The sequence below is a fragment of the Megalops cyprinoides genome, chromosome 2 (assembly GCF_013368585.1).
Source record: "Megalops cyprinoides isolate fMegCyp1 chromosome 2, fMegCyp1.pri, whole genome shotgun sequence".
In the NCBI taxonomy this organism is placed as follows: Eukaryota; Metazoa; Chordata; class Actinopteri; order Elopiformes; family Megalopidae; genus Megalops; species Megalops cyprinoides.
This window is the reverse complement of record NC_050584.1, coordinates 28915488-28930021: the sequence shown is the minus strand read 5'-3', so window position 1 is coordinate 28930021 and position 14534 is coordinate 28915488. Positions and strand designations below refer to the sequence as shown.

Here is a 14534-nt window from a genome sequence, read left to right as displayed (position 1 = left end):
TAAGAGTTTGTGGTTCTGTTTGTGTGTGAATTTGTATTGCACATCTGAATGTGTGTGTGTGAGTATGTATGTGAGTGTGTGTGTACGCGTGTGTATGTGTGAGAGTATGTGTGACAGTATGTGTGTGTGTGTGTGTGTGTGTGTATGTGTGAGAGTATGTGTGACAGTATGTGTGTGTGTGTGTGTGTGTGTGTGTGTATGTGTGAGAGTATGTGTGACAGTATGTGTGTGTGTGTGTGTGTGTGTGTGTGTGTGTGTGTGTGTGTATGTGTGAGAGTATGTGTGTGTGTGTGTGTGTGTGTGTGTGTGTGTGTATGTGTGAGAGTGTGTGTGACAGTATGTGTGTGTGTGTGTGTGTATGTGTGAGAGTATGTGTGACAGTATGTGTGTGTGTGTGTGTGTGTGTGTGTGTCTTGCCCTGCGTGTGGGACCCAGCTGAGCTCCTGATTCCAGTGGATTCAGCACTATGTTTGGTGATGAATGATCTGACTTTTGTTTTTCGGATGGGATCATTTTGGGGTCGAACAGCTCGGGATATTGCTTGTGTTGTCTGTTTGCTTGCAGAGAATGCATTAGTAAGCTCATATTCAACATAAGGTTACTCTCGAAACAAGAGCCGTTTTAAGACATCTTGCCAATTCCTCTGAAACAGTGAGATTTTTCACTGCTGAAAGCAACAATCACAACTGCCAGCTTCAGCGCTCTAATTAGGCATTAGAGTCTGTTCTATTTGCAGTAGCACTCTAAACAGTGGCCAAAAAGAAAAAGGGCCTTAGAGGTGATTAACAGAATGAATGTGATGGGGGCGTATTCATCAGCGTTCAGGGCAATGCCACATTAAAGCAGGAAGTTAGAACAGCACTGCGCAGGCCTGATCGACACCAGGCCCACAGAGCAGCTCCTCTCCGCTGCCGTTTCTCTCATTTACAAACAGACATGGATCTTACGCTTTCCTAAATGAGACGCATTTACATTACATTACTGCTACTTAGCAGATGCTCTTATCCAGTGCAACTAACAGAGGTTAGAATTTTTTTCCATTTATACAACTGGATATTTACTGAAGCAACTGTACCACGCCCAAGGGTGCAGCAGCGGTGCCCCAGCTGGGAATCAAACCTTTCAATTATAAGCTCTGCTCCGTACCTCTACAGCACACTTCTGCCAGCATTACCTAGATAATACACATTTAGATATGCTAGTCTGATCCTCTCTAACTAGCAGACGACACGTGCAACATGATCCACACACATCAGTGAGTTCCCCTGCCTCTGAACAGCGCAGTGTGGCCCGTTGGGTACTTGCTATTTTATGAACTCAAGGTTGCAAGCTTAATTCACATCGGGTCTCAGGGAGATTGGCTTAAACCCCTATGGTAAATATGCAACACTGTAACTAGGTCATACTGAGAAATTAAGCTCTGCTAGGTATCTAAAGATATCTGCTGAGCAAACAACAGCAACAACATAATGCAAATCATTCGTTTATAAACAGATCTAAATGAATAATTATAATAATAATAATAATAATAATAACTTCAAGGACCTAAAAAATATTACATTAGAAACAAAAAAATCACGACAATTGTAATTTGTTTGTACAAAACAGTGTATATTACATTTTGGAATTATTTACAGAATGTACTTCATGGCAATGAAGAATACTGAATTGGAATGGAGAGAGAGAGAGAGAAGAGAGAAGCAAACAGACAGAGAGAAAGGGGAGGGGGTTGGTTATTTATACCCCAGTGGCTGTGCTTTATGGCTTTCTTAATTCAACTCCTGCTACTATTAATGTAGTTAATGTTGAGATTATATCTATTTTCTGGTGGCGGGGGGCTGATTTACGGGGGCCATTCTTCCCCCCGCTGGGCTCCCCGTGCCCTCAATCACCCCGCATGCCAATTACTGCTGACGGGGAGGAGCAGCACGGCATGCTGGGAGGCCTGTCACCTCACTTCCCCCTGGGCCGGTGGCCGGTGGCCGGGGGCCGGGGGCCGGGCGGCAGGGCGGCGGACCGCTCACATGCATGAGCGCTGACCTCAGATCAGTGCTGATAAGCAATGGAGACGGGTGAGGTTAGGATCATGGCAGGGTTAACTGGGGGCGCTCTGTGCATTGTTTTGGGGTGGGGGTACTTACATAGGGCGGGTTCAAGCATGGGTGAAAAAGGCTGTGAAAACAGACCGCTCCCAGGAAAGGGGGTGGGGTTATGTGGAAGAAGAGGGTTATGGTTTTTGGGGAGGGGTGGGAGGGTAGGGAGCTGGAGGTGGATTTGGGGGTTGAGGGATGACTTTATGGGGGTGGGATGCTGGGAGTGAAGATGGTTGAGGTGGATCTGCGGAGAAAATACATGTGTTTGTGTATGTGTGTGTGTGTGTGTGTATGTGTGGGGGGGGTATTGTCCACGGTGAAGTCCAGGCCACGGGGATCCAGACTCTGTAATATTTTATACAATAGCGCAGAGGCCTGAATTGGAATCCCCTGATGAATCAATATTTACTGCTATCTGCTAAATGAATAGTCATAAGTCAATAAGCCCGCAGCCAGGCCTGACTGACTGTTTGCTAAAATCTAAACCCTGCAGCTGAAAGAGAGAGTGTGGGCCCTAACACCAGCTCCCCACGCTGCTACTTTCACACTCACTCATTCACTCACACTGCGGCAGATAGTCATACCCACAGTCGCCTTCACTTTGGGAGCAATGGTCGCCCCTCATGCTGATATGAGAAAGTTTCACACGTGACACAGTGTATCATGTGATCACGTTTACCGATGAAACCAAACACTGATCTCCTCCCAAACTGCACCATGACATCATAAGTCCACTATCTGGATCACTATTCCAATGTTCGCCCATTAACAAAAGAAAAGACGAAGGAAAATGCAGACATTTGTTCTTTCTCAGGAATATTTATAAAAGCAAGCCTGAGAAGCTTGTGTAAAATAACAAGATAATTCACTGCCTCAAGAGAGTGAGGGTCTCTGTTCAGTCAGTCACACAGAGCGAATTGGAGCTTCATATAGTGCCCAAAGGGCATTCACATAGTCCATTTCGAAAACACAACAATATTCAAAATTATTCAAACTGTACATCCTGTAATACAATTTGAACAGAGTGGCTTTTCAAAAGACAATGAACCATGAGGATCAATACTCCAGAGAAAATGATCAGTGATAAAAGCATATGGAGCAGGGAAACATCCTTCACCAATGTGGCGCTCACTGTACCCAGATCAGTGACGCACCGACCACTTTGCCTTGATTAGAACATCACATAACTCACTTTCTTAGCAGATCTCCTCATCCAGAATGACTCACTATGCTTAGTCTGTACGCATGTGATCCATAGAGCAGACTGTGTGTGTGTGAGTGCATTTGAACAGAATGTGTGTGTTGGTCCATGGATGCAAACACACTTCAACACAGTGTGTGTGTGTATGTATGTGCACAAATGTATGTGCATGTGTGTCCACATATAAATGTGTGTACATATGTTGATCCATGTGTATTTATACAGTTTGCCTGTGTGTGTATGTATGTGCAACTGTGTACATGTGTGTATGTATGCACCTGTGTGTGTGTGTGTGTGTGTGTGTGTGTGTGAGAGAGAGAGATGCCTCTCTCTGTACCAGGGGCTTGACTGCACTCTCCCCCCAAAACGAAAATCTGCTCCCCCTGTGCACCGAAGCATCGCCTGCTTTTATCATTACATTAAAAATCTGTTTTATTCCGCAATAAAGATATACAGCTGACGATAGGTGGATTTATTGGCGCCTGTAATCTGCCTCCAAACAGCCCTGTACTGAGGGTCTATAAAAGCAGAGAGAAGGAGCTGATTACTCTGCACTGTTGACACATTGAATTTTAATGATAATAAAAGTGGGAAAAAAGACTTTCCTGTCCCCTTAATGAGGTCATTACACGGGCTGAGGTTGTGCGGTGTTTGGGTCAGAAATGGGCGTTTTCTGGGGAAACTCGCCCTCCTCTCTGTCTCAGAAAAACCTACCTCACCTTGACAAGGAAAAGGGGAGGGGCCTCAGATGGCCAATGAACTCCAGCGCCTGCGTTTGGGTTTAAGAAACCAACGTGTGCTCCCAAAGGGAGCCGCTGCTCATTATGAAGTTCCTGTTCACCCCACACTAACTATGCCTACTTTAGCCAATCCACGCGGAATAGAGATCAGGGAGTCTGCGGAGAACTCTGTGTGGCAGGAAGCCCCATACGCACGAGCAGGGGCTGGTATTTCATCACCAACAAGCTCAAGGAAAATAAGAGAAAAATGTTCTGGTTTTTTCCTGGGGGAGGGAGGTGGAGGGAGAGAGAGTGAGAGAGTGAGAGAGAGAGAGAGAGAGAGACAAAGTAGGAACACAGCTAAAGCCCTATAAATCTGGCCTCCATTCGCATGCATCTGGGCCTCTTATTAAGCAAATTAATTTAACTTAATTTTAGTGGATCCTGCCTCCCCATCCGCCTGATTTACTCAAGACTGGGGGGGGGGGGTACAGTGAGAATGGAAATTGCATTAGGAGGGAAAGAGCGCTTGCCTGATACCAGACCGCACTGAAATTACATTCACTTAGCGGCGTAAATTAGCCCTGGGGCCACACAGGTGTAAATTTCTCCGGAGTTATCTACAGTGCAAAAATGATCTTCATAAATTCTGAGAATGGTCTTCCTTGTGTGCCATACATCTCCGCGATATAAAAAGAGGATATATTATATATTATTAAGAATACAGGCAAATTAAATTAACTGCTGTCGACCCCCACCCCTGCCTGGGATTGGGAGGGGGGGCTTTGGGCCTTTGTCAGGCCAGAGTGGTACCCAGGAAATAACTGGCACTATGTAGGGTCTACGCTTTATCGCTGCACATTCTAGAATATGAAATCAATGGAGGACCTGGGGTTTTATAAGTGATATTAAAAGTTTTGTCATTCTAAGGAGCTATCACATAGTCGAAGACTGCATGGGATTTCCGCTTTGGTATACACACCATTAAATCTGTTTTTAGCATGACTGAGAGCTGTCCCAGAGTCTCAGACTGTTATAGATTCAGCCTTTAGAGTGCATGATATTAGCTCTTTCTTTAGCACTTTATAGAGGTGTTGATATATCTAAGCTTTCTGCTTCCTGACTGTGCGCTCACAGCTGGCTGCAGTCTAGACTGGGACAAGTGGATGGACTGCTGTCTCAAACCCTCAACAGCTCATGGGACACGCCCCACCCCCAAACACACACCTGGAGAGTAGCAGCAGGCGTAGTGTCCGCAGGGACACCACTGTGCTGTGGGTTTGAACCCTTGAGGCGAGCCGTGTGGAATACTTTAAAATTGTTGTGTGCACCTCTCTGCTCTCACACGAAGAGCCGAGGAGAAGGAGTAGGGTCACGACCCCAATGACTTCCTGTCTGATAGGTGTGTTTGTGTCCCATACACCCAACAGGAGTAGAGTGGAGCCCTCTCTGATCTCGACAGGGTGGTGAATTTTGAAATGAGGATAGGTTTGGGGAGAGGTAGAGGAAAGCCATGCCGAGATGGCTCTGTGCGTGTGTATGTCTGAAATTCACACACACGCACAGAGCTGCATCAGAAACACTGACAAGTGCACGCTAACCTGAACCCGGAGCTAACAGCTGCAGGGGTCAAAGGTTATCTGATAGAATGGTTAATGATCAGCACTGAGCCAGATAGCTATTGGGTGACCTTTGCTCTTACACTGTACAACAGTGCCCGATCTCCAAACACACATACACACATGAGCACACGCACACACACACACACACACACACACACACACACACACACAGTGCTTATTTATAGAGATGAGTGTAGGTGTGCATCTCCAAACCAGTCTCCCCTCCTATAGCTGTCAAACTGTTAACACAGATTTCTGACTCTTCCCTGTCACACGGCTCTCAGCAAATCGCGTGCACCCTGTGGGAGAGGGGGCTGGGCCAGACAGCACAGTTCTGCTATTCCCCATGTGAGGTTTGTGGCTGGTCACATCTGCTGGAGGTGTGATGGCGTAATTATGTTTTGCCAGATGTAATTATTTTTCCGGCACTGACGATGGTAATTACGGTGATTGCCAAACGTGTGCCGAGATCGTTAGGAGCTAGGCTGGTATTAATTAAATCAATAAAGCACGCTAACGACCCGGGCGTCTGTGAAATACGAGCTCGGGCTCCCGGGGGAGGGGCCAGGCCCCGGTGGCACTCCTCATGCTTTATGACAGCGTTAGTGCTAATGGAGGCCTCCCCGCCAAGGCTGCTGTGTAAACCTGCGTGTTCTCCCACCTCCACACGGAGTCTGCCGTGGGGCAGCAGTGTAGCACAGTGGTAAGGAGCAGGTTTCTGGTTCGATTCCCCGCTGGGGCACTGTTTCTGTACCCTTGGGCAAAGTACTTCCTGCAGAATTGCCTCAGTAAATAGCCAGCTGTATAAATGGGTAACGTGTAAGAGTGTAACCTGTGTACGTTACTCTACTAAAGAGCGTCTACTCAATGCTAATAATGTAATGTTCTCCCACCCCCCCACAGAGACTGGCTTGTAAACCTGCGTGTTTTCACCACCCTCACAGAGAAGGGAACGCTGATGGCTGCTCACAGGCCCCCGTTTGGGAGAATCGCTGCTCTCTGAATGAGCTCACTTTGGCGTGACATCATTCTGATGATCATGAAGGAGAGAGAAGAAAGTGAAGGGTGAGTGTTTGTGTGCATGGGAGAGAGAGCATGAGACAGCATGACAGTGTGTGTGTGTGTGTGTGTATGAGAGAGAGAGAGACAGCATGGCAGCGTGAGTGTGTATAAATGTTACCTGGCAGAGTGGACCCTCTTGGCCCTCCAGGACAGGGCAGGGCTGAGGTGGGGGGCGTGGGCGGGGCTTGTACTCCCTCTGCGAGTCACAATCTTGTAGCGCGTCTTTATGACCCTCTGAGCGGCAGGACTTCGCAGTGAGGGAGAGGAGGGTCCTGAGGAAGAAGAGAGGGGTCAGAGGTCATGCCACAGATAGAAATGTAGAGTGCTGGGGGGGGGGGGGCAGGGAGACCCCAGTTTAAACGTGCATATTTTGTGTAAATATTTACACACCCTGTTCAAACACCACTGAAGCACATCTCGAGTGGTATTTCCAGGGGGAGCCACTCTCAAGAGCAATGCAAAATAAACAATCAAACAAAAAAAGAGACATGTGCTAGTCAGATTCCCATGGTGGGAAAGCATCAGGACTGGATGAGAGCAGGGAGGGAGGGGCCTTCTGTCTACCTCACAGTCACTTTAAGGTTCCATCTTTCCACTTGGTCATAATGGCCATCCAATCAAGCGCTCTCTCAGAGAAACCGTGTCACAATAGCCCTGCTTCCTTTTGCCCACTGATGACATCACAGTGCCAGCGCCTGGCTGGGCTCCTGGTGAAACACCTTACTGCAAAGGTTGGCTTCAACGGCATCTCCACTCACCGCTCTTGCTTCAGACTATAAGCCACTCTCTACACACACGCATTTGTGAGAACACACACATACGTGCAAGACACATACGCAAGCGCTCTCACACACACATTCTGTCGATTCAATGTTTTCTCATGCACACATAGACACACTCACGCTTCCTCTCACACAAACACAGACACACACAGTTATGCACTTACACACAAACGCACACACACACTGTTATGTACACCTTCAAACAAGCAGACACATACTCTTATACACACACTTTCTCTCACAAAAGCAGACACACAGTTACACACAGAGTCTGTCACAAAAGAACAGATGCACACTGTCTCTGATAAGAGCACAGACACACACCCTTAGACATACACTCTCTCTCACACACTTAGACACACGCTCTCTGTGTAAAACGCACACACACACACCGTGGTCTGGCAGGTGCGTTCTTTAACAAGGCGCACATGTAAAAATGACTGGAATAACAAAGGATGAATTTTTATGAGGATAATAAATCACTTCCTCTCCCCTCCCTCTTTAAGTCTCATTCCTCATATCATCTCTCAGATCCATCAGAGGCGCGGAGGGAAGGCAGAGCAGGCCGGCCCTTTATTTATTTATTTCTCCATTTATCCATCACTTTGCTTTATGAAGGGACCGGCGTCTCTGACACACTGCATATGCCAGTTGGGTAACGGATGGTAATTTGGACTGCATTTTAGAACTGCTTTTTAGGCCAATTTTAAACAAAAGATTTATATGCTGCTCTCTGTAATTTACTATCTCGGAAGCATGCAAAAGAGAAAATGAAAGCGATGGAGAGAGAAAAAAGACAAAACAAAGACTATCAGTCTGCCTGCAGTTTGGTGTCCTCTAGTATTGTAGTGTAGTTTAGTGAGTGGAGTAGAGTAGTGTAGTGTAGAGTTCTGTGGTGTAGAATAGTCTAGCCTTGTGTATTGTAGTACAGTGCGGTATAGCGTAGTGTAGTTTATAGTAGTTTATAGTATGTTATAGTGAATAGTAGTACAGTAGTGTGATGTTCAGCATAGTATAGTGTAATAGAGTAGAGTGGCGTATTGTAGTGTGAAGTAGTATGTACAGGGCAGTATAGTGTAATACAGTAGAGTAGCGCATTGTACTGTGAAATAGTATGTACAGGGAAGTATAGTGTAATATAGTAGAGTAGCGTAATATAGTGTGATGTAGCATGTACATGGCAGTGCAGTGTAGTAGAGTAGAGTAGAATGGCGTTTTGTAGTGTGATGTAGTATGTATAGGGCAGCATAGTGTAATATAGTAGAGTGGCGTATTGTAGTGTGAAGTAGTATGTACAGGACAGTATAGTGTAATAGAGTAGAGTGGCGTATTGTAGTGTGAAGTAGTATGTACAGGGCAGTAAAGTCTAAGAGAGTAGAATGGCGTTTTGTAGTGTGAAGTAGTATGGACAGGGCATTATAGTGTAAGAGAGTAGAGTGGCGTATTGTAGTGTGAAGTAGTATGTACAGGACAGTATAGTGTAATAGAGTAGAGTGGCGTATTGTAGTGTGAAGTAGTATGTACAGGGCAGTAAAGTCTAAGAGAGTAGAGTGGCGTATTGTAGTGTGAAGTAGTATGTACAGGACAGTATAGTGTAATAGAGTAGAGTGGCGTATTGTAGTGTGAAGTAGTATGGACAGGGCAGTATAGCGTAATACAGTAGAGCAAAGTGGTGAAGAATAGTGTGATGTAGTATAGGGCAGTATAGTACAGTAGAGTGGTGTAATGTGGTATGTATAGGTTAGTACAGCACAGCGCTGCTGGTCCGTCGGCTAACTGCCACGGAGGGACGCCCCAGCAGGAAGCCCTGATCCTCGTCCCGTTCCCCTTCCTGCCTTTCAGACAGGCAGCTCCCCGTCTTTCTCATGCCTCCTAATGGAGCAGAGGAGCCGGGCAGGAACAGCAGGCCGTATAAATCACTCTCACTTTCCTCTTCATCCAGACCCAACGAACAAGAGGGAGGGGGAGAGAGAGAATCACTCCCCTACCCCCACCTCCCTGCAAAACCCTCCTGAAGATGGTAGAAACATTTTGTCTTCTTAATGAGTGAGAGAAAGAGACAAGGAGGGAGAAGGAGAGAGGGAAAGAGCGGGAAGAGGGAAAGGTTTCCTGATTGGCCCTCCCTCGGTCTCTCTCCGCCTCCTCCTCCTGACAGCACCCCTCCTCTGTGCTTCCACTCTCCTCTTCAAAAGGCGCTTCAGCGGCACAATGCAGTCTCGCCACAGCAATTAAGAGCAGCTGATAGGAGCGAGCCCGCGCGTGTGTGATCCCACATGGAGCACCGATTCCAATTCTATCTACCTTTCCTCTCCTCTCCTCCTCCCCCTCCTCCTCCTCTCTCCCTCGCTCCACACGCCTCCACCCGCTCGCATCCACCAGCCGCTACACGGCTCCGAATCAGCCGCGGAATTCATCTTCGACAAACATTTACTGATGATCAACTCCCGGCATGCGTGGCGGACTTGCGGGGGTGGGGGGCGGGGGGCGGGGGGGAGGTGCGGGAGTGGAGGATTAGTTGGCTGGCTTGAAGTCACTTCTTTCCCAGCAGTCATCTGTACCGCAGTCAGCCCTGCTTGGGCTTCCTGGCAGATGACAAATACGGCTTGTCAAAGCTGCCGCCGCCCCCTGCACCCCCACCCCCCACCCCGCACAAGTGGTTCACAATGTTGTTCCACTTTACCTGTTGTTTAATGACAGTGTCGTTGAGCTCCGCGGCTCTGTGTGCGTGTGTGTGTGTGCGCGCGCGCTGGGGACATGGTGGAGGCCCCTCCCCCTCCAGGCTCCGGTACAAGCAGACAGGCCTGTCAGAGGCCTATTACCGGGAAGATTGAGACCCCACTCCTCTCGGACTCACTCAACCAGCACAACCTGCTGGGGTTTAAAATCGGGGCACAGGGACCATCCATCCCACGGCTGACACCACAGCCGCCGCGGCGAAACAGCATGCGCTCACGGGAGATTATTTACTGAGAGCCGGGCGCCTCTGCCTTTATTTATCTACCCTTTCCTTATTTATTCAGTGTAGATAGCAGTCGCAATCCAGCTGGCTTCTTTTCCCAGCGTCCTCTGCTTCTGCCCAGTTCCTCGCGTGCTTCTTGAATGTGCGTTCTTTGACCGGCCATGGCGATCGTCAGGGTCGCACACACAGCCTTCTCACTCAGCTCACCTGAGCTCGAGTCCACATCAGTGTCAGTGTGCACACTGGCTTATTCCTCAACTGCCATAAAGTGCAGAACTCTGAGGGAACCAGGTGTGCGACTTTTGCCAAAATTGACATGTTTGCATCCGTGTCACTGACCCTATGGCCAAAGAGACTGAGACAGAATCCTGGGCTAACAGGTTAAGCTACATTCAGTCATTTAGCAGAGGCTTTAGTCATTCAGAAAAACGCAGAGCATCTTCCATGGTGCATATAATAAAGCAGATGAACAGAAATGCACACACAAATATGATGTACAGTTACAGTGCCCCTGTGTCACACAATGGCACAATTAACATACTGTTAAACACACACATGCCACGTTGAAGGAGACAACGTAAAACAAGCCAATTACCAACGTACTGTTGTGACAAGCTTTGTGTGTCTATATATACGTGATTGTTTGTGTATTTATATATACTAAAGACATGCTCTCATCAGCAGTGAGAATGTTGACAGGGTTTGTCTATATGAATTTTGTTTGTCCCCTGGTGGAAGGTCCCAGGAACTGGAGGGAACCTGAGGAATCCTTCTCTGTAGTCACTGGAACCAAAACGTTATAGGTTCAATGCCCCTGGATGGGATACTGCTGCCTGCCCTGAACAACCTCAATACCCAGGAAATGCTATAGTCCTTCAGTAAGCACCCAGGAAATGTACTGCTTCAGAGAATAACCAGGTAACGCTGTACTGTTTGAGAAAATAACCAGAAACTGCTGTACTACTTCAGTAAATACCCAGGAAATGCCATACTTTTTCAGTAAATACCAGGAAATGCTGTACTGATTGTGAAAATAATCAGTAAATACTTAATTGCTCTGGTGAATACCCAAATACTGAACTGTGCTGGTAAATACCCATGAAATGGTGTCCTGCTTTAGTAAATACCCTGCTGTAATGGTGGACTATGGGTAAAATTTAAGCTTCAGTATACAGGTTATACATGGCTAAAATCATGAGCAGGGCTCCCCTCTGCTCTTGAGAGAGCAAAGCTGTAAAATTCAACGGGGACCTCAGACGGCAAACCTCAAGCTCGTCTGTTACGCGAACCGCTGTACGTGCCACACCTTGCGGGGGAAGGGCCGGGGAGAGGCGAGTCGCACCTGCGTCAGCCAAGGGGACCCCCCGCCGGTGCTCTCCCGGAAACTTCCGCTCGTGACTCTGAGCGACGCATCGCGCGTTTGCCTCTCAGGATCGTCAGGCGGGGTCACCGGCAGGGAGCGGCGTACGCGCTCCCTCCAAATGTGACAAGTAATTCCGACTAACAGCGCTCTCGTTTCCCCCCCCGCCTCTCTGTCAGATAATAAATCTTAGTATTGACAGTGGGAGAATTGCTCCCCCCCCTCACTGCAAGTCCCCCGCGTCTCGTTTTGCCATTCCGAGCGCCGCGTTAGCGAGACGGGACCCTTCCTTCTGACAAACACGGAGCAGCTGGGGGTGGGGGGGGGGTGGGGTTTCACGGCACGCCACACACACGCCTATCCTCACAGCCTCTCCGCTGCGCTGCCAATTTAGCACGCGACGCGCCAGCCGCTGTGACATTTACGGCGACTAAGTGACATTTAAATTCAACAAAGCCACAGACAAATGAAAAAGGGGCGCTTTCCTGTGCTCGGATCTCAGCCGGTGGCTTTCAGTGCAGCCTGATAGACGAGGGGGTTGGTCTTGGCAGACCTGGCTCTTTTGGACAGACACACACCTGCCTTCAGCTCGCCTGAACTCTAAAACTTCACGTGTGTGTAACACTGACGAGTGCAACACCATGATTTACTTTCAAAATGTATTTTTCCCCACAATTGAGGAGAAGGAGGAAAATGCATCACATTATCGTCATTTAGCAGATGCTCTTGTCCAGAGTGACTTGCACAGGTTACAGTTTTACATGTTATCCATCTCTACAGCTGGATACTTACAATCGTGGGTTAACTACTTTGCTCAAGGGTACAACAGCGGTGCCCCAGAGGAGAACAAAAGCAGCAACCTTTCGGTGACAAGCCCTGTTCTTTAACACTATGCTACACTTCCAACCCTTGCGGCAGTGTATGCTTTGCGAACTGCTGTCCTGTCCATTATTTGACTGTACTGACTTGACCCAATCATAATATTCTTGTCTGCCAGGGGAAAACTGATTGGTTAATTCGTTTGCCCATTAGCAGAGAGCTGTGTAACAGATCTGCATGTGCTGTGTCATAACCTGCAGTATGTGGGGGTTTCACAGTTATATGTTACTCAACTTTCCCCTCCTTGGGGCTATATGTGTGGAGTGCTTGTATGTGTTCTGTGTGTGTGTGTGTGTGTGTGTGTGTGTGTGTCCTGCATAGGAACATTCTGTTTCTTTGTCAGTGTTCTGTATGTGGCACATGTTCTGTGTGTGGGTGTGTGTGTGTGTTGTATGAGTGTGTTTATGTGTGTGTATGTGCGTATGTTGTGTGAGTGTGTGTGTGTGGTATGAGTGTGTGTGTGAGTGTGCATGTGCGTGTAAATGAGGGAGGGTGATGATGAGAGAGCAGGTGCACTTTGGGGTGTAGATGCGAGTGACCCCTCCCTCTCCTCCTGCTCTCAGTGCTGACAGACAGCCTGGCTGGGGGGTGCGTTTGGGACCTGGGGCAGAGTGTCACCTTGAAGGGCTCCACAGGGCAGGGAACAGGAGAACCGCCCCGGGATGCTCAGAGAGGACGGCTCAGAGGAGACCACTGACGGACAGAGGACACTCGAACCCGGGTCTCAGCGGCCGGAGGTGTATGTGTGTTTGTCTGTGCGTGTGTGTGTGTGTGTGTGGGTGTTTGAGTGCGTTGTAAGTACTCCGTATGCTTGGAGTCACCCAGTGATGTCAGTCCAAGCATAGGTCAGTGAGAGTGAGGGTGAGGGTGAAGGTGGGGGCTGGGGTGAGGTGGGGGTACCCTTCAGGTATTCCCTCTGGGGAAGCCACTCGGGATCCAACAAACCCACAGGCTTCCAAATCCGCCCGCCCCCCCCCATAGGCTTGTCTGCAGACCGCAGCGGGAGGGGGGAGCCGATGACGGACAGCATTGGGCTGGACAGAGGGCCCCCGGGTGTGACACCGACAGCTCTGACGCCCTGGCGTCTGGCCTGGCAGCTCGGCTCGGTCCGTCATCGGAGCGGTGCCATCTTGCGCTCCATGTAACCCCACACCGAGTAACCGGGGGGTGGGGCTAGGATTAGGGGGCTCCTGGGGATCCGCCGTTCCGAACGTTCAGCTCCTTTTCACATTGTGTCCCTCTGTGATCTGTACAACCTGGGCCCGGGGTGACGGGCACACGCACCTGTTCCCCCCGTTTTTCAGTTACACAACACAGGTGACAGCACCTAGCTCCACATCAACAGCTCTGTCCTGTCATACGTTCTACGCGAGACCACCAATCCACGCTGTGGATCAGTTTGCAAAGGCTGGCTAAGTAATAAGACGATATGGAGGGAAAAGGCAACGTACGTACGTATTTATTTATTTATGCAAGAGAGCAGGTAATTGATTGGTATCACTTATAATCCTGTCAGAGAGTATAAACTCAGGTCTCTGTGATGAGTAGGTTATTTAAACAGAAACAACGAGAGCTTCACAGAAGGATTGGGGACATAGAGATGGATTTTGATATGTGAATGTTTGACCCTGGCTGTGGCGAAGGGTGGCTTCAGGTGCACCTGAGGATCCCGCTCTTTCATTGCTCTTATCCACAGTGACTTCCATCAGTTTTCTTACAATGTAATCCATTTATACAGCTGTATATTTACTGAGGCAATTATAGGTTAAGTACCTTTCCAAAAGGTACAGCAGCAGGGCCCCATTGGAGAATCAAACCGGCAACCTTTCAGTTACGAGGCTTGCTCCTTACCACTGT

The 14534-nt window shown here is 48.4% G+C and overlaps 1 protein-coding gene across 1 annotated transcript in view; it reads right to left on the bottom strand.

The window, feature by feature from the left end:
• The window catches only part of zc3h3 (zinc finger CCCH-type containing 3), a 58834-nt gene that overhangs the window by 22785 nt on the left and 21515 nt on the right, over positions 1–14534 (bottom strand). The window contains exon 4 of the mRNA XM_036521372.1: positions 6816–6969. Within this exon, the coding sequence (XP_036377265.1) occupies positions 6816–6969 (154 nt within the window). The remainder of the gene's footprint in view (positions 1–6815; positions 6970–14534) is intronic.